This window comes from Echiichthys vipera (genome assembly GCF_963691815.1).
Source record: "Echiichthys vipera genome assembly, chromosome: 23".
Taxonomy (NCBI): Eukaryota; Metazoa; Chordata; class Actinopteri; order Perciformes; family Trachinidae; genus Echiichthys; species Echiichthys vipera.
This window is the reverse complement of record NC_139848.1, coordinates 6,309,371-6,327,777: the sequence shown is the minus strand read 5'-3', so window position 1 is coordinate 6,327,777 and position 18,407 is coordinate 6,309,371. Positions and strand designations below refer to the sequence as shown.

The window sequence follows — 18,407 nt, the reverse complement described above, 5'->3', positions numbered from 1 at the left end:
CCACTCGTGAAATAATAGTATGGCTTATAACTATTTTCTGGAATTTTTTGTTTAACACCGTTGGTCTGAACCTTTCTAAACTGCGTTCTCCACTCCAAAACGTGCAGCAATGAGGTTTTAGAATCAATCGACGCCCTTAACGCAAAGAGCGAACTAAAACAGCACTTGACAGAAGAGCAGTTATGTCATAGATTCATTGGCTTTATTGAAAATACTTCACAAACATTGTCTAGACATCAGCTTCTCTCAAACAGTGATACGTTTGATAGATCCCACGGTAGAACTCATGCTTCCCCACTCATTGAACCTCCTGTATTCACCCGGGCGCATCAGGTACTGGCGCCCCCTGTAGTTGGGATGCTCATAGAAGATCCAGGAACCGTCCTTCACGTTGCAGGAGTTGATATCGTTTAAGTGGATGCGTTCGTTCAGGGAGGGGCAGTCGTCGGTCAGCTCCGTCATCTGGCCCCTGAACTCTGGGCGCTCGTAGATCACGATTCTGTGGGAGCTTTGGTGCTGGAGGAAATACAAGATGTTTCGTTAGCCTCCGGCTCAGCAAAGGGTTATCACGAGAAACGGTAAACTGGAGCCTACCAAAGGGATCATTCTGCAGGATCGCACACAGTCGTTGAATCCCATCCAACGCTGGTAGTCTGAATAGTCGCCCTTCTTGAGGAAGTACTGGTAGCCCGTGTAGTTGGGTCTCTCATAGACCATCCAGTTACTGGTCTCCACTCTGATGGAGTTGCAGCGGCTGAAGTGTGAATGCAGGTCGGGGCATTCGCTGCTGCACTCATAGGAGCGACCCTGGAAGTTCCTGTCCTCGTAGAAGATGATCTGGAGAGATCATTCGAGGGTGTTTAAAACTGTAGTTACCACCTCAGATTAGAATAAGTATACATACTATACCACATTAAAGAACGCCTCAAGGTCACCGTTTTCGTCTGATTAGTCCGCGCATATATGCAGAAGCACAGAAGGCACACAGAAAAACAAGCAGCCTTACCTTGCCCATTGTGTCTGCAAACCTTGGTCACACTGTAGCGGCAGCCGGGGGCTCTACGCTGCCTTTATAACCCACAGATGACCCGGGGCATTGTGATTCAGAACAATGAGCGCGCCCGTCAGCTCTTTTTCACGGGACAATATTTGGTTTTGTGTGGTCCAAAAAAGCAAATCAGCAGTTTTGCAGCGGAGCAGAGGCTTGTCTTTTTAATTTGCTCTGGTAGATCATGAAAGCACTCACAGTATCTACAGATAAACCAACCAAATGTTGATTGGATGACACTGTTTGTAAGTGAAATTATGAAGAAAAAAACAACTCATGGGAAAGCTTTAACTTTGTACAACTTTTATTTTTCCATCCCCAACTTGCATATACAGGTATATCTTTGTACACAAGAACACAGTATTATGCACGTTAATTCACATGATTGTGGTACTGTAAACACGTTACAGATGAACATGTGACGTGACTGAAGTGTAACATTTGGACGTGTAACGTTGCAAAGGCTGGAGTGAATATCGAACACCCTGTGAAGTGGACACGAGCATTGCCTCTGCTCTGTACACAGCGGCAGCTTTTATATGATTTACAGTTCAGTTATTCTCTTCCCGTCAGCATAACTTGTTTCACATGGCCACTAGTTCTTTCAATTTCACTTTTGTTAGACTTCAATCCCCCCATATTGTGATATTCTCTATGGACTAAGCTCTAGAATGCTGTTTCAGTACAGTCCGCATGTGACCCATGTTTTACAGTAGAGCTGCTCATCTGAGAGCAGTGACGGCATCCAAGTGTAAACAGAACGCACGTCTAAGTGCATATTATATAAATGTATATAACATATTATGTCTTTAATGTGTTGGATGGTTAGTTTTGTTACAGTAGTTCCTAACCCTTTAAAACCCCAAAATTACACAATAACACAAACTAACTCACAGACCGAGCGTAGACCAGCTTCAGTTCTCCCCTCGTTTGCTCAACATCAAGGTAAAGCTGGGAAAATATTCTAAACATAGCGTACACTTAAACTTATTTTTAGGTGGCTAACATCCGTTCAGTTACACAGCAGTGCAATTCTGTTCTCCTGTCCCACAACTCCACGTCCAAAAGCCTCAGCTATTCCATGGATGCACATGTCTGCTGTACCTTAAACTTTAAATTCAACTCCCTAAAGTTTATCGCAATTATTAATTATTAATATCTAGTTAAACTCTATAGATATATTACATTGTGTGTTAGAAATCCCAGACTTTTAGAGATATGTATTGAAAAAATAAAGGCTCTAATTTTGCTATTACAGAGTGTCCTTCTGAAGTCCTGTCATCCCTCTACTCTCAAATAAGCCATAAAATAACTCCTGAATACTATTGATTTTTATATTTACTCTGCATTAATTACTCACTGCAATATGCATAAATTATGTTCAGTCTAAGAATCTTGTATCACTATGTTTGATTGGTGTGATGTCCAGGAGGACTCACTTTTAACTCTCCTGTTGAGTCCTCTTGATTCAGACAAATTGAATATGTGACACGACTGAGCGTCATTTCAGGGTGTAGGACAGGGTTGTCAGTAATAGAGTTTGATATATTATGTACCGAGGCAGGGGCCTTCCCCCAGTAAACACTATCATGAATAAAAACAAAGAGAACAAGTACATGCAAGCAGCAATGTGAATGTTTAATGCTGAGATCTCCTACAGTGAGGTGCAGGTGTTTTTTACTGTTTCTTATGATGGTAAAAGCAACAGTCTCATCACTGTTTACATGTGATGACCAACTGAATGCTGCTTTTTAGTTGAAACCTAATATACAGTGTAATATAAGTCTGCTGCGATGCAGGGTACTCATATTTAACATGTTATATATTCATTTGCTGTAGTTGCTGTTAATTTGCTTTACTTGCTTTCACCCCAAGTTTGCACTTTTAGCAAAGTCAAAAATGACAAAATAAAGATAATTAACTGTATGTTAACCTATAAATGAAACTAATCACTACTGACTGGGCCAAACCGTCACTGATCCACTTGGTGTTATTAAAAAAAACACACAAAATATGCATCAAATCATTTTATTGTGCGCATCACACAGTTATAGAGGTAAATTCATCGTGGCTGGATTGCACAGTACAACTGGAACTACATGCAAACAATGCACAAATCACAGTATCAGGATAAAAACAAGGCTCCTTCTTTTTGCCTATCACTACGACATCTTGTTAATGTTAATAAAAACAAAGCATCTGCAAAACCTATTAGCTAAGGATAAGGGATTAGTTAAGATTCTGTGATGCGTCTGATTGAATTGAACCTCATGTCGTCGCTGCTCATCTCTCTGAGGTTCCTGTACTTTCCCGGCTTCAAGTAACACATCCTGCCCTCGTAGTTTGGCTGCTCAAACATCAGCCAGTAGCCTTCCATCACGTTGCAGGACTGCATGTCGGACATGTGGTAGTGATCCTGGATGGAGTCGCAGTCATCAGTCAGCTCCTGCATCTGCCCTTCGAAGTTTGCTTTCTCGTAGATCCTCATCTTAAAGGGCCCCTTGTGCTGTTTGAGTACAAAACGTCAAATGTAATATATGCATGAATCTAACAAGAGTCATGGTGCTGTTAAAGCTTCTTCTAGCTGCTGTGATGTTAACCCCCTAAGTACCAAAGAAAGCTTAAGGTCCTGCTAGGAAATAGGAAGCAACTATAGGCGAACTCTGTTGTAGAATCTGTGAAATGAGAAGCTAAATAGCAGTTTAATCCTCTTAAAAGTCATCGTTTTGATCTGCAAGACAGCCATGAAGACACCACATCCTACTTTCTTAATCAGCGGATTGAGTTTGCACAGTTGTCACAGAGGTATCAAGACTAAAATACAATTAAAAGCTAAGAGAAAACCTAGCAGGAGGATCTTAAGAGCTAGAAGTTTCTGCCCCTAAACACATCCTGGAAATATCACTACTGGAGGTAAAACTGATCGCTGAGTACATACAGCAACCAAACAATGTCTCTTTTTATATTACTGACTTCTTTGTCTGTCCTTAATGAGTAATATTGTGAACATAGTTACCGCAGGGACAATGCGGCAGGACTGAATGCAGTCGTTGAAGCCGATGGTGTTCTGATACTCAGGATACTCTCCCCTGGTCAGGAGGTACTGCTGGCCCGTGTAGTTGGGCTGATCATAGACCATGAATGTCCCGCTCTCCACCCTGCAGGAGCTGCACTGGCTCAGATGAGAGGCTATCTCAGAGCAGTCGCTGATGCACTCATACGAGCGTCCCTGGAAGTTCCTCCCCTCGAAGAAGACGATCTAGAGATAAAGACACAGATCGTGGTTTGCATTAGAAAAATCTCCAGAGATAAATGTTCAAGCGAGTTATATGATCATCATGAACACAAATGACACTGTTGCACTGTAGAAGTTACAGTTAAGTTATATTATAAAATCATGATGGAACTAGGCTCTGCGTGTGCATCAGTTGGTTGGCTGGTGCAGTGATCGGTGCCCTCCATTACCTTTCCGCTCATGGTCACGCTATTTGATTTCTGTTGTTCTCCCCACTGGCGCGCTGCCTTTTATGCATCATGTGACATCAAAAGAATCTGCCCCTCGATTGTACAAAAAACCCTGAGTCAGCTCATCGGTATGGAAGTCCCTACTGCATTATACATCAATGCTGTGGCCAGATTAAACAGTAGTGGTGCAGATTTCACAGTGACAAAGCAAAGTCCAGTTATTGCATTACTTTTGTGTTTTTGTGCCATCATTTTCATTATTGGACATGCGGACAACACATTGACCTGTAGACGGATGCAAGATTAAAGTGAATGTTTTTACGTAAAGCTAAAATATGAAGCTTTTGAAAGCAGAAACTACAGAATTCTCCTTTTTACAAAACTCCTAAGAAATAAAACGCATCACTGCTCAGTTCAGGATCCTGCTGCTACAACCTTACTTGGTCTGGTACGAACATTAGCTCATGGTGGCTAATGCTACGATTCACTAACTTTATCATATACTTTTGTCCGTGTCACAATCATTTAAATGGTTTTAACACAAAAGTAAAAAAAAAAGAAGTAAACACAGTGTTCCTCACTAGGAGACATGTTTGTTCCTCTATCCTGTAATTACTGTCAAATGTTCACAACTACTGCAGTGCTCGTTCAGAACGGACCGATTGCTTGGCCTCCAGTGGTGCTGCTTGCAGCTTTCTCCGGACCCTCTCATCCAAACAACAATGGTCGAGTGTATGCGTCATTTGCTAACAGCTAGCTATTTGCAACCATGCTATTTCTGGGAACAGAAGCGTTCATTCGGAAAATTACATTTCTGGTGTTTTGAAATGAGTGTGCTACACTGAAACATATCCAGTCCCTCTTTCTTCATCTGTCCTTGAATATACTGCAGTGAGAGCGAGCTGTACCCAGCATGCAGTTCTGTGTTCTGCATAACACACTGCTTAAAAATATGTCCCTTAAATCTCCAGAGCTTGCATGTGACACTGCACTTCGTTGGGTCCTCATCGATACACCCGGCAAGTGTAAAGTTGATGGGATGAACGGTTGCCGGGGGAAATCAAAGGACAGACAGACACGTTTCAGTTGGATCTCACTGTGCAAAACAGCTCATTGGTGCACAAAAGAAGAATCCACATATCTTTTTTTATTCTGCTTATCTTTTGTCCTGGGTCACCATGAGGCCAAATGTCCACTTGTGCAAAATTTAATTCCCTATTAAATCACTAATATATGCTCAGAACAGATTCAGACTCCTGCCGCACTGAAATGGAAGGAGTGTCTGTCTGTCCGCTGATTTTCTCGACAACTCTTCATCCGATCGACTTCACACTTGGCATGTGTGTTGCTGAGGACCGAAGGAAGCGCATTATCAAGTGTGACCCAAACGGACACAACTGCGGACACGACAACTGCGGACACGACGAATGCCTAGTAGTTCTGTTCACACTATTCACTTGGAGGACACGTTGTGCACATGCACAGTAGATCCCTTTGCCACCAATTATGCATTGATATAAATAAATTGACGGTGCAGGGATGTCTACTCATCTAATGATGGCATTTGCGTCACACAGACCCTCATGGACACATGCGCACGACATTGAAACAAAAGCCCAAACATGCCTTATTATAATATTTACTAAATGCCATCCAAATGTTATAACATTGTACACATTGCCGTTTTAATTATGACCATAAGGGATGTAGTCAAAGTTGAACCAGGAAGTTGTTCTGCAATGCTGTAATGTAATAAATGTTTACAATGGATAGTCTAAGTAATACCTTCATATTATGTGTGGAATAAGGAGCAGATGCAATAATGATGGGGGGGGGGGGATATATGATGAGTTGACTGATGAGGAATTGGCATGATATATACTGTACATAGCACTTCCTAGTAACAATGTAATTTAAAAAAAGTATTTCCAGTGTGGAATAATGACTAAATGAAAACATTTATATACTGAATGTACTGAAATAAGATAAATATGGATCAAAAATTCAGTGTTTCCTGACCTCTAGTGGGGACAAATGAAAGAAAACCATAGAACGACAGAGAGCTACTTTAAAATATGATTTTTATTGTTCACCCAAAGTTTCTGTAATTGAATGACAATCAGCACATATCCAAGATGCGCCTGATGGAGCTGATTCTCGATACGTTGCTCGCTCCTGAGTCCCGGAGGTTCCTGTACTCTCCTGGCCTCACGTACATCATCCTGCCTCTGAAGTTGGGCTGCTCGAACATCAGCCAGTGGCCGTCCATCACGCTGCAGGACTGGCAGTCGGACATCGAGTAACGATCCTGGAGAGACTCGCAGTCGTCCATCAGCTCGTGACTCTGACCTCCGTAGTTCTCCCTTTCAAAGACCTTTATCCTGAACTGCCCCCTGTGCTGTTGGAGGAAGGCCAGACATGATATCAGTTCGTCAGTTTCTAGATGACCTTTCTTGCTCTTAACATGCGTCATGTAACACGCCGTTGGACTGTCGGTGGAAACCAAAACTACCAAATTGTCTTACCGTGGGGATCATGCGACAGGAGCGGACGGTATCCATCATGCCCATGCCAGTCATGCTCCCCATGCGCTGGAAGTCTGAGTACTCCCCCCTCTTCAAGAAGACCTGATTACCCATGAAGTTGGGGCGGTCGTACGCCACGAAGCACCCATTTTCGACCCTGCAGGAGTTGCAGCGGTTCAGGTGCATGTGGATGTCAGAGCAGTCACTGCTGCACTCATAGGAGCGACCCTGGAAGTTCCTGTCCTCATAGAAAATAATCTGCAACAGAAAACATACAGGAAACTTAGTCGTAGGTGAAAACACTTCACAACTGAAGCCTTGCACAACAATCTATCTGTAAACTATTGATCAACTCATTACTACTTCTCCTGCACTAGGTTTTCCTACATGATAGAAACATCTTATAAATATTACCCTAGCCATGGTGACGCTTCTCGCTTTTGCAAATGATGCCAACCCCAGTGCCACTTTTATATAGACTAACAGCTGCAGACCACCTTGCGCACTTTTGTGTGAAACATCATGACTCATCACGAGGTTCACGTGGCCCTGCATTGATTTTTTCTACTGTACACCTCAATAGTTATTATTGGATAGTGAATGTAGTTTTAGAGGTCAAATCAGGTCAGAACAGAAAACAAACTTTCCTTAAAAGGATGCTTTATTAATAGCATTCTTACTTTTAAACTGCTACAAGGCCAAATATGTGTTTTGTGGTGTTTGTTAAATGCCTGTATAAACATAAAGTTTAGCCTAATGTTCACATCTGATGTTCACACCGAATACATTCGAACAGAAGAGATTGTGAGTGAATTAACTCATTAAAGTTTCTGGAAGCACGTATAAAAACCCCAATATTCACAATGACTATTGTAGATTCTGACATACATTGAAGTCTGCCGCCCTATAGGGCTGCATTGTGCCACAATATAGAGTGATGACTCAGAGGTTTCAGCACAAGCCATGTGGAAACGCTACGGCTGTGCAATGTATAAAAAGGGAAAAGGGTCGACGTTGAAGCAGTACATCTGAGAATAGCCCACCGATATCATGGCCATGGGGAGGGTAAGTGGAACTTTCAAAAAGACACAATGACATTAATATGATTTCAGATGAAAATTCACAGACAAAATGTTAATCAAGTCACATTGTTTTGTTTTTGTAGATCATTTTCTATGAGGACCGCAACTTCCAGGGTCGCTCCTATGAGACCAGCAGTGACTGCCCTGAGCTCACCTCCTACCTGAGCAGGTGTAACTCCTGCAGGGTGGAGAGTGGCCTCTTCATGGTCTATGAGAAGCCCAACTTCATGGGTCATCAGATGCTGGTGAGGAGGGGCGAGTATCCAGACAACCAGCGCCTGATGGGAATGAGTATGAGCGACTGCATCAGGTCCAGTCGCTTGATCCCCATGGTAGGTGTATCACGCCCGGCTGCGTTAGGGCCCAGTCCCCTCACAAAACACAGGTTTAAAAAGACTACTAACCAAAGAGGCTGATCTGGAAAAAACACCCTTGTACATTCAAAACAGCTTTTCTGTTGGTCAACAGCACAAATGTGTAAGTTGAACAAATGCAAAAGGCTTGCAGGGGAGGCTACTTTGAAAATACATGTTTTAAATTGACGGTCCACTTCCAACATTCGACCGTATCTCACGACCTTCTTCAACAAACCTGCACAGGTGTCAAATTTTATACCTGATAACTCCTTTGCAGGTCAAATTCACTAAGGTAGGCTGTGAGATACAGCTGAAAGGCTCCTGGGAAAACTATCAAGTGGACGTTGAGTACAGAATATGTCTCACAATCTCAGTTTGTTCCGATCCCAGTTGTCTGTGTAGTGATTCTGGACAGAATTAGGCTCAAATATTTCTGTCCTAAAGGGTTTTTGCACAACCCAAATGTGAAAATTCAGTTTTAAACATCATCCAGTTTCACAAAATTAATTTCGCAATAACTTTACGGTCATGACTGGCTGTCGCTGCAATTATATTTTAACAGCCGTTATCACAAATGAATGGTCGTGTTGTCATTTTAGTTCCTTGAGGTCATTACCTAGAGATCCCGAGCCAATCGCTGCCTTCCGCTTCTTGGTCTCATCACACAAGTGTCAAACCTCTGTGTAAATCTAAAGATCGGGTCCATGTTGAGTTCAGACGTCCACAGTCATTCCCCAAATGTTTCTTCATCTACAGCACAGGGGACCCTTCAGAATGAGGATCTATGAGAAGGAGAACTTCGGAGGCCAGATGCACGAGCTGTCGGACGACTGTGACAATATGATGGATCGTTTCCGCATGTCCGACTGCCAGTCCTGCAACGTGATGGACGGCCACTGGCTGATGTTCGAGCAGCCCAACTTCAGAGGCAAAATGATGTACCTGAGGCCAGGGGAGTACAGGAACCTCAGAGATATGGGTATGAGCACCATGTCAAGGTTCACCTCCATCAGGCGCATCATGGACTCCTGTTAACTCTCAGTGTAGTGGGTGGAAACAATAAAGAAAGTTGAAATGTAATGTTTCTGATTCTTGCCTGTCATTCTGGTGCAAAACACCCATTTCTTTAAATGAACAGTGACTTCTAGCTGTTAACTCACTCTTCATGTCAGCATGTTATGAAGTTCTTCCTTTCTGGTACGTTTGTGGAAGCTGTGACATTCAGTATTAGAGAGTGAGGTATGAAATCAAGCCCGCAGGGGAAACCATAAGCAAGCGGAAAGGTTGTAAAAAGATATATTAGATAATTTCCTTTGTTAACGAGCTTCAGCAGCTGACTCTGGACTCAGACGAGTGACCTACAAGAACTTGAACACACCAACAAGTTCTCAAAATAGCCTCTAACACAGCGCCAAGTTGAGCTGAAAGTACTGAAAAACAGAAGTAGGTTGATAAAACATTGATAGCATTCAAAGGGTTTGTTCTTGACTTTTAAAGATATAAATGCACTGCCTCATTTGGGCGTGGACTTTCATAGCGCGTACCTTTTTCTTCAAAATGGGCCAATGGTCCCAAGGTTGTGTGCCTGATTGGAGCGTGTGCCTGTTGGGTTAGAAACATGTCCCTAGAGCAAGGGTGTCAAAGTGATCCAGTAAAGGGCCGTGTGGCTGCAGGTTTTCATTCCAACCAATCAAAAACACACCTGGTCCAACAAATCAACTGTGTGAAGACAGTTCAGGTGATTGAGTAAGTCGAGTCAGGTGTGTTGTTGCTTGGTTGGAATGAAAACCTGCAGCCACACGGCCCTTTACTGGATCACTTTGACACCCCTGCCCTAGAGAACCAACCTGCTGACTTCACACTCGATACTGCACTCCCTTGGGTCCTCAGCAACACACTCACCAAGTGTGAAGTAAAGGACAGTCATACATACATGCACAGGCACAGATACCTTTCTTTATAAATAGAGGATGCCACCTATTGGCCAAATGGCTCCAAATCAGTCATGATTGCTCACACATCATATTTACACACGTCCACCAAATGTGGTTCCTGCTGTGGCAAAACTGTATGTAACATAAACAATCAGATGAGGATGCTGTTTCTGGCTTATTGGTCCAGAGATGTTCGGTACTACATTTGCTGAAGATTGCTTGAATTTTGTATGAGCAGCAAAAGAACCAATTTAGACCCAGTTCAAAATGGTGAAAAATGTACAGTACAGTGAAGATACGAGTGTGAGGTAGAATAGTAAAAGTAGTCAGAAAACGTACAACTATGACACATTCATATAATGACTCCAGATTCACTAGTTGCTTTAAACCTCTAATGTTTATCGGGGACCTTTGAATCAACTGGATTTTGATCTTTTACTGCCAAAACCGTTCCTGATGACCAAAAGCTTTGGATTACATTTAGCACCTTATGATTAGAACCCAAGCAATATGGGATCTTTGAGACGGATGCCAATTATAAAGGTGGAAAATTCACTCATTACTGATACAGTGACCAATATATTTTGAGCTAGAATGAAAATAGACCTTATCAATGTGGATTGTGCACTGATATGACTCTGCAAAGGGATTCAGATGGCTGCTTTCTAACACAGATTAAAAAATGAAAAAATATTAAACATTATGTATGCAACATTGTCAACAAATTCTAGAAATGAACACTGAGAATGAATAGCTTAATCAACATAAGTACTGTGTGTTCAGTATTTTGAAGGTTAATTGCTGACCCTTTATAAAGAACTACGTAACTACAACAATATTTCTAAATCACTCCAAGCGTCCTTTTCTCCATTTTCATATCGGTACATTTCCGACAGCATATACGCCAATACCAACATGTCTGTGATGAGCTAATACTGGCTCTACTTTCTTTTAGGAGCGCAACAAATACAAAATCATAACACACATTTGGTGCAAAAATTCCCATTTGATCATGAAACCTGGTCTCTTGGGAATTGAAAATAACCTTATAAATTGTCTTTTGTTCATGACACTTAGCTATAAAGTCTAATTCAAAAACTGCGGTGGTGTTTTTGGACAGTGAATTCATCTCTGCAAGTAGAGATTTGGGTCGATGTGAACATTAAAACTGCACGATTTTCAGCCGACTCTCCCTGACAACATGTCGTGGTTACAACCAAAATTGTAGATATTTACCACAAAATGGCATGCACCCCAAGATCAAAGTGACATGACACACATTAAATAATAGTAATAAATGTATCTAAAGCAGAACCAACCGTCTGAAGCTTAGGGAGTGATTTAAACACACCCTTAAGGATGGAAAGCAATGACAAATAAAGATAAAGGAGTTATCTTATGGTTCAAAGTTGTAGCATCTGTCCTGAGAATAGACATGATAGTTTAACATTGCACAATGGTTTCTCTCCATCGCGGCGTGACACTGGCCCTATGCCTTCACTGTTCCAGCATGTGTTTGATACAGAGTCATCATCAGACTGGAACAAAGGCAAATCAAACAGCACCAAGCCATTTTGCTGATATGTAAATCTGCCTCATTTGGGCATCAAAGACTCTCCACACTCTGCACATTTTGTTTATCGATAAATACTTTGATGGGGCTGCAGCAAAGAATGAGGTTCGCAGTGCATCCAAATGGGGAAGGTAAGATAAAACCTACTACAGCTAGATGCTTTAGAAAGTTCAGAAAAGAATCACATTCTGCAACTGAAGTTTTAACCTCTTTTTGCCGTAGATCACATTTTATGAGGAGAAGAAATTCCAGGGTCGCTGCTACAACTGCAGCAGCGACTGCATCGACCTGCACACCTACTTCGGCCGCTGCAACTCCATCAGGGTGGAGAGCGGCGTGTGGGTGATCTATGAGAGACCCAACTACAAGGGTTTCCAGTACGTCCTCAGCCCTGGGGAGTATGCCGACAGCCAGCAGTGGATGGCCTTCAGTGAAAACGTTAAATCCTGCCGCAGCATAAAGAACGTAAGACTCCTCATTCAGGTCAAATACGACAGAGGATTTTAGTAAAGGTGTAGAAAAGGGTGTGAAATTGTGTTTGGGCAGTGAACAGCAGCACCGGACTGATCTCTGTGAACACAACAGACAGAACGAGCAGACAATAGTGAAGGTTTTTGGCAGGAATTTGCTAATTGGTTAGCCAAAAGGTTGCTATTGGAGAAAAGCATGGCTAAATGGTAACACTGCACTAATCAATACCAGATCAACTGCTAGCCGTCCAGCATCCAAAACAGACAGAGGGACACATAACTGGCTGGTGATGGTGCTGGAGCACATAACAGCTAAGGAGCCAGATCTTCTTTTTGTCAGGAGCATCTGGAAACTATATAAAGTGTCAAAGGAGAGTGAATAATGGACGTAAATTAAAGAAACACGACTCCAAACGTCTGCTAGTTGGGAACACTTTCAATAGTTTGCTAACACATTAGCCACAACATGCAAACGTGTAAGCGAACCAAGAGTAAAGACCGTCATTAATGCAGCTTTAAAGAGCCTTATTGTAACTGTAAACTAAGATTTCTTAAAAATGTCAATGCCACAAATGTGTCAAAGCCTTCATTTCATAGCATTTGTCTCGTGTTTTCAGGCTTATGGCAGCGCGTGGAAGCTGAAGCTGTACGAGAGGCCAGACTTCGGAGGGCAGATGGTGGAGTGCTCTGATGACTGCCCTTCAGTGTACGATGCCTACAAGCTGCGCGAGGCGTACTCCTGCGTGGTGACCGATGGAGCCTGGGTGTTCTACGACCTGCCCAACTACAGGGGGCACCAGTACCTCCTGGAGCGAGGCGAGTACCGGCAGCACGGCGACTGGGGGGCCGCCTCGCCTGGTGTCGGCTCCTTCCGCAGGATCACAGAGTTTTAACCGGACCTCGGCTCTTAGGTGATTCAAGACCCCTGCAGATGCCCTCATTCGCACAACACCAACAATAAATGAGAAGCAAAGTCTGAGTGTTCTCGTGGATTTTCTGGTTTGCAATTACAAAGACATAATTGATCTCGTCATTTGATACTTATTAGAGAAAATATTGTTTTCTCATAATCACAACAGAGATGATGATTTGGGGGGACTTACGAGAGATTAAAGATAAAGAAAAGATGCTTTTAGTCCTCCCATAATGCAGGTCACCCCCAGTTTGTAACACACACTTCCTGGTATAAAGTCCAGTCTCCAATCTCAAACTAGGAGATTGACATTGAACAGTAAAATAGTTGGAGTGATCCTCTAAATGTCTCATGAAGGCCTTCCCCTCAATCTCCATAGAAAGAGGGAAAAAGGACAGCGGAGAAAGGTAGTTAGAGGCCTAAGAAAGTGAATTGTATCGTGGTGATGAGATATGTGTTTGATAACTCGAGATAATACATTCATAAAATATCTAACTGGCTACGTCTCACCAAGGCTTTCATCCTAAACACCACCTCATCTCAATGATTTGGATAACTTTACAGAAAGAGGAATGCAGCAGAACAGTGATTCAAATATGCCTTGGCTCCCTGCAGCTAAGAGCGCACATACAGTGTATATAGTGTCTATATGCTGTCCTTAGTTAAAGGTCCCATATTGTGAAAAGTGAAATGAAAGGTCGAGGTGCTTTATAAGTACTGTGAACGTATCGAAATGTTCAATCCACACAGCCTGTATTCAGAAACTGAGTCTTTGAACGAGCCGTCAGGACTTCTGTACGGTTGGGATGTCACAAATAAACTTTATATATGTAGAAAGTGCTGCTACAGTGATGTTACGGTCATTCCCCGGCTGCAATGACGATGCAGAGACACAGAGTGCGATGTGGAAGAACCAGAAAAACACGAACCAGTCAGAGCAGACTTGGCTTTTTCATGAGGGGGTCTTAAAGAGACAGGCGCTAAAACGGAGCGTTTCAGGCAGACAGCAGGAGAAAAATGTGTTTTTTTAACATTAAAGCAGGCAAACATGTTCTAGTAGAAACCCAAAATACAAAAAACAAGTATGAACCTTAAAATGAGCTGAGATGATATGAAAGCTGCAGTGTTTATTTCACTCCGCACTATGAAATTGTACAAAATTAACAGCACACAGGGGATTTCACTGCAGTACTTTTGCCCTTTACCAGTTGTAAAGACGTAAGATTTTCCCTGAGGGTGGTGCAGGATAAAGGGTATGAAATGTCCAAACTGAAAATAATTCTTCCTCTGAGGTCACTCAATACCTTAGGTTCGTCCTGCAGGGACCATGCATATCTGTTTTTCTGGGTAATACTTTGTAATGAAAAAGCAATCGTATTATTGAGTACTAGTTCCATAATACACATGAAAACTCAAACTAGGGGCGGCAGTAGCTCAGTCCATAGGTGACTCGGCTGGGAACCGGAGGGTTGTCGGTCCGAGTCCCTGTGTGGACCATGAATGGAGTGGGGACTGGTGGCTGGAGAGGTGCCAGTTCATCTCCTGGGCACTATCGAGGTGCTGTTGAGCAAGGAACGAACCCCCAACTGCTCGGGGGGCGCCGGTCACTGGCAGCCCCCTCGCTCTAACATCTCTCCATTAATTGCATGTATATAGGTCCTGTCTGTGCATGTGTGTGTATTTGGGGCCTGTGTGTGTGTAACATGAATAATAACAGAGTGAAAAAATCAAATCTCCCCGTTGCGGGATTAATAAAATAATTCTTCTAATTCTTCTAAAAGCATTAAACTAAAACATCAAGGTCAAAACGGCACCTTGCTTAATATGAATCAGTATAACATATATTTATATATATATATATATATATAATCCTAGCTGGTGTCTCCTGTAAAGTCTCTGGAGCCTTCCTGCGGTGTCACTGACTCAGCTCAAAGCGTCCGTATCAGACCAGATGTCCTGCAGTGCCCTTGTTTTTGTCAGCACGCTTTGCTGCATCCAGTGGCTTTGGGATGCTTTGCACTTTGCGTTGCATTGTTTAGGGAAACGGCAGTCACTGCTTCAGAACAATGTGATAAGCCTGGATAAATATTTGAACCGCTGATTGAATAATCCAGATCACACAAAGCGAACCATGTGCTTGGTTTTATTGTTCTTCTTCTGTATAAAGAGAATATTGGAGGTGGCTGCTTAAAGGTTTTATATTTCACACCAAACCTATTGATATTAACTATGGAGAAGGTGCATTTCACATATTTAATGTAGTATAACACTTATATAGTTGTTGTTTTTGTATGTATATAGAAATGTAATATTTTGTTTGCATGTTCTTTCCCAGATCATCTTCTACGAGGACAGAGACTTCCAGGGTCGATTCCACGAGTGCGAAAATGACTCCAGCGACGTGCACGCGTACCTCAGCCGCTGCAACTCCATCAGAGTGGAGGGAGGATTCTGGGTAATCTACGAGAGACCAAACTACATGGGCTACCAGTACGTTCTGAGCCCGGGAGAGTACCCCCACTACCAGGGCTGGAGGGGCATCAACGACACCATCAGGTCCTGTCGCATTATAAGGAACGTAAGTCAAAGGTCCCATATTATGCTCATTTTCAGGCTCACACTGGTATTTTGGGTTTTCTCTCTGCGTCTGGGGAATCACAGTACTTTACCTATATATACTGTAGTATAGTCGTGACATCACAGCTGTACAGGAAGTCCTGGCGGCTCATTGAAAGGCACTGAATACGGGCTGTGTGCATTTTCTTGTAGAGCATTTTGATACAGTCGCAGCACTTATGTAGCACCTCGACCTGCTTTATATATAAAAATACAACAGACATGGAAATCTCGCTTTTTACATTATGGGTTCTTTAATTTGTTGCAAATATCCAGTGTCCTTCATCGTCTTCCTTCCAGGTGGGGAACTCGTGGAGGCTGAAGGTCTGGGAGAAGCCCAGCTTTGAAGGCCAGTCCATGGAGTTGGTAGACAACATGCCCGCCTTCCACGAGCGCTGGCTGAGCCGCGAGGTTCACTCCTGCAAGGTGTTCGAAGGCACCTGGATCTTCTACGAGCATCCCAACTACAGGGGGCGGCAGTACCTGCTGGAGAGGGGCGAGTACAGGCGGTACGCTGAGTGGGGGGGCGTGCAGCCCACTGTCGGATCCATCCGCCAGGTTAAAGAACGCTAGCCAAGTCATCTTTGGAAAAGGCTGAACATGCAGCCTGAAAAATAAAGTCATGAACCAAAATGATACAATCGTGTTCATTGTTTATATAAAAAAAATCATTGTTAAACATATTTGATGGTGCATATTTAGTGTTTCAGACATGTTTCATGACTGAAACACACAATGAGGCGTTTGTTCTGCCACTCAAATACAGGCACATTTACATAACGCTAACTAGGATGTTGCATTCGTTATAACTCTGAATATATATTCTATACGTTGCAGGGATTACACGTCACAAGAATTATACAATCGAATGGAAAAATTCAAAATAAAGCACACATTTCATGACCATAAGATACTGCACATGCTCACAGAATATGTTTCAAAATTCAAAATGTAACCAATGTTGTATAAGTGATCATAAACATTATGTATTGAATATTTAAAGCGTGAAATAGTTAAACACAGTGACAGCATCCAGTCCCATTTTCTGCATCTCTACAGAAACAATCAAACGGAGGTCACGTACTTTAAAACAATTGCAGCATCAGCTAATGTGCCAAAGTTAATGGAGAGCTCATTTGAATGACAATAGCTCCACTGACGCTGCATTTCATCAACCTTTATATGAAAGTGGACCATCGGTAATGCAGACTGATCGAGGGGCTTTGACTTGATAGGGTGGGGAGGAACCTGCAGTAAGGTGACTATGGAGCACACGGGGAAGGTGAGTGTCTGTACGGTAATTCAAAAATACCATGATGCACCCCATGCTAACTGATAGATGGTCGTATGTATCTTTCAAAAATATATTTATTTGTATTTGAGTTTGAAAAATTATCTAAAAATTAACTTTGAAAAATGCATATTAATCTATTTCTTAGCTTTAGTGGTGTTACATCTGTAAGCTAGTCTAACAGGTGGGTCCTGCGTGCAGATCTACTTCTACGAGGACAAGAACTTCAAGGGTCATCACTTTGAATGCAGCAGTGACTGTCCTGAGCTCAGCGCTCACTTCCAGCGCTGTAACTCCATCCGGGTGGAGGGCGGGTCCTGGGTCATCTATGAGAGACCCCAATACTTGGGCTACCAGTACGTCCTGATGAGAGGGGAGTACCCCAGCTACCAGAGCTGGAACGGCTTCAACGACACCATCCGCTCCTGCCGGCTTATCAGACATGTAAGTCCTGGGAAATAGCTTTGAACTCCAGCCAAGCATATAGTGTGTGTTTTTACACTTGATATTGTTTTTGTCAGGTGTTTATGAACCTATGAAATAGCAGGAAGTTGGTTATTACATGTGTATATAGACTCTCAGCAGGGTTCCAGTATGTTTCACCCACTAATAGCAGTTCAACTGTGGGTAATACCATACTAACATGACATATTAATGTGCCCTTTCATTGCATATTTTATCCCTCACTCTCACAAAACAGCCCAGTTGTAGTCTAGTAGGGGAGACCGGGGTCAATGGTAACATTTTTGTAGCTTAGCTTAGTTGAGCATATCGACTGGAGACAGGGGAGCAGCTGCACACCAGCACCTCTAAAGCTCACTGCCTGACACCTAATATTTGTCTTCTTTGATTTTCAAGCCTTCTAGCGTGCACAAAATCCGCATCTACGAACGTCCGGACTTCAGCGGCCAGATGATGGAGTTCAGCGAGGACCTGCCCAACCTGATGGACCGCTGGCGCTACCGTGACGTTCACTCGGCTCACGTCCAGGACGGCATCTGGGTCTTCTACGAGCATCCCAACTACAGGGGACGCCAGTACCTGCTGGAGAAGGGCGAGTACAGGCGGCACACAGAGTGGGGCGCCCTGCAGTCGTCTGTGGGCTCCATAAGACGTGCCGTGGACTCACCTTAA

General features: G+C 43.0%; 6 protein-coding genes and 1 pseudogene across 7 annotated transcripts; 4 read left to right on the top strand and 3 right to left on the bottom strand.

Annotated features, from left to right (window-relative positions):
* Window positions 1-246: 246 nt before the first annotated feature.
* Window positions 247-1,752, bottom strand: LOC310964744 (gamma-crystallin S-1-like; annotated as a pseudogene). The gene is made up of 4 exons: window positions 1,735-1,752; window positions 1,007-1,038; window positions 595-837; window positions 247-516 (listed from the first exon to the last, which is right to left on the bottom strand). The product of its transcript is annotated as a gamma-crystallin S-1-like (transcript).
* A 1,529-nt stretch (window positions 1,753-3,281) lies between these two features.
* Window positions 3,282-4,525, bottom strand: LOC310964618 (gamma-crystallin M3-like; the record flags this gene model as incomplete). The annotated part of the gene is made up of 3 exons (XM_083937809.1): window positions 3,282-3,554; window positions 4,065-4,307; window positions 4,514-4,525. 3 exons carry the CDS (start codon window positions 4,523-4,525, stop codon window positions 3,282-3,284), a joined length of 528 nt encoding a protein of 175 aa, XP_083793935.1.
* A 2,107-nt stretch (window positions 4,526-6,632) lies between these two features.
* LOC310964743 (gamma-crystallin M3-like) lies at window positions 6,633-7,461 on the bottom strand (the record flags this gene model as incomplete). Its single annotated transcript, XM_083938002.1, has 3 exons — window positions 6,633-6,911; window positions 7,039-7,320; window positions 7,453-7,461. 3 exons carry the CDS (start codon window positions 7,459-7,461, stop codon window positions 6,633-6,635), a joined length of 570 nt encoding a protein of 189 aa, XP_083794128.1.
* A 627-nt stretch (window positions 7,462-8,088) lies between these two features.
* Window positions 8,089-9,511, top strand: LOC310964616 (gamma-crystallin M3-like; the record flags this gene model as incomplete). The annotated part of the gene is made up of 3 exons (XM_083937807.1): window positions 8,089-8,103; window positions 8,204-8,452; window positions 9,233-9,511. 3 exons carry the CDS (start codon window positions 8,089-8,091, stop codon window positions 9,509-9,511), a joined length of 543 nt encoding a protein of 180 aa, XP_083793933.1.
* A 2,594-nt stretch (window positions 9,512-12,105) lies between these two features.
* On the top strand, window positions 12,106-13,346 carry LOC310964742 (gamma-crystallin M2-like; the record flags this gene model as incomplete). The annotated part of the gene is made up of 3 exons (XM_083938001.1): window positions 12,106-12,114; window positions 12,206-12,448; window positions 13,071-13,346. The coding sequence occupies 3 exons, from the start codon at window positions 12,106-12,108 to the stop codon at window positions 13,344-13,346; spliced, it is 528 nt and encodes a 175-aa protein (XP_083794127.1).
* Window positions 13,347-14,242: 896 nt separating this feature from the next.
* LOC310964741 (gamma-crystallin S-1-like) lies at window positions 14,243-16,555 on the top strand (the record flags this gene model as incomplete). The annotated part of the gene is made up of 4 exons (XM_083938000.1): window positions 14,243-14,297; window positions 15,534-15,604; window positions 15,702-15,944; window positions 16,283-16,555. 4 exons carry the CDS (start codon window positions 14,243-14,245, stop codon window positions 16,553-16,555), a joined length of 642 nt encoding a protein of 213 aa, XP_083794126.1.
* A 691-nt stretch (window positions 16,556-17,246) lies between these two features.
* Window positions 17,247-18,407, top strand: LOC310964740 (gamma-crystallin M2-like; the record flags this gene model as incomplete). Its single annotated transcript, XM_083937999.1, has 3 exons — window positions 17,247-17,264; window positions 17,475-17,717; window positions 18,132-18,407. The coding sequence occupies 3 exons, from the start codon at window positions 17,247-17,249 to the stop codon at window positions 18,405-18,407; spliced, it is 537 nt and encodes a 178-aa protein (XP_083794125.1).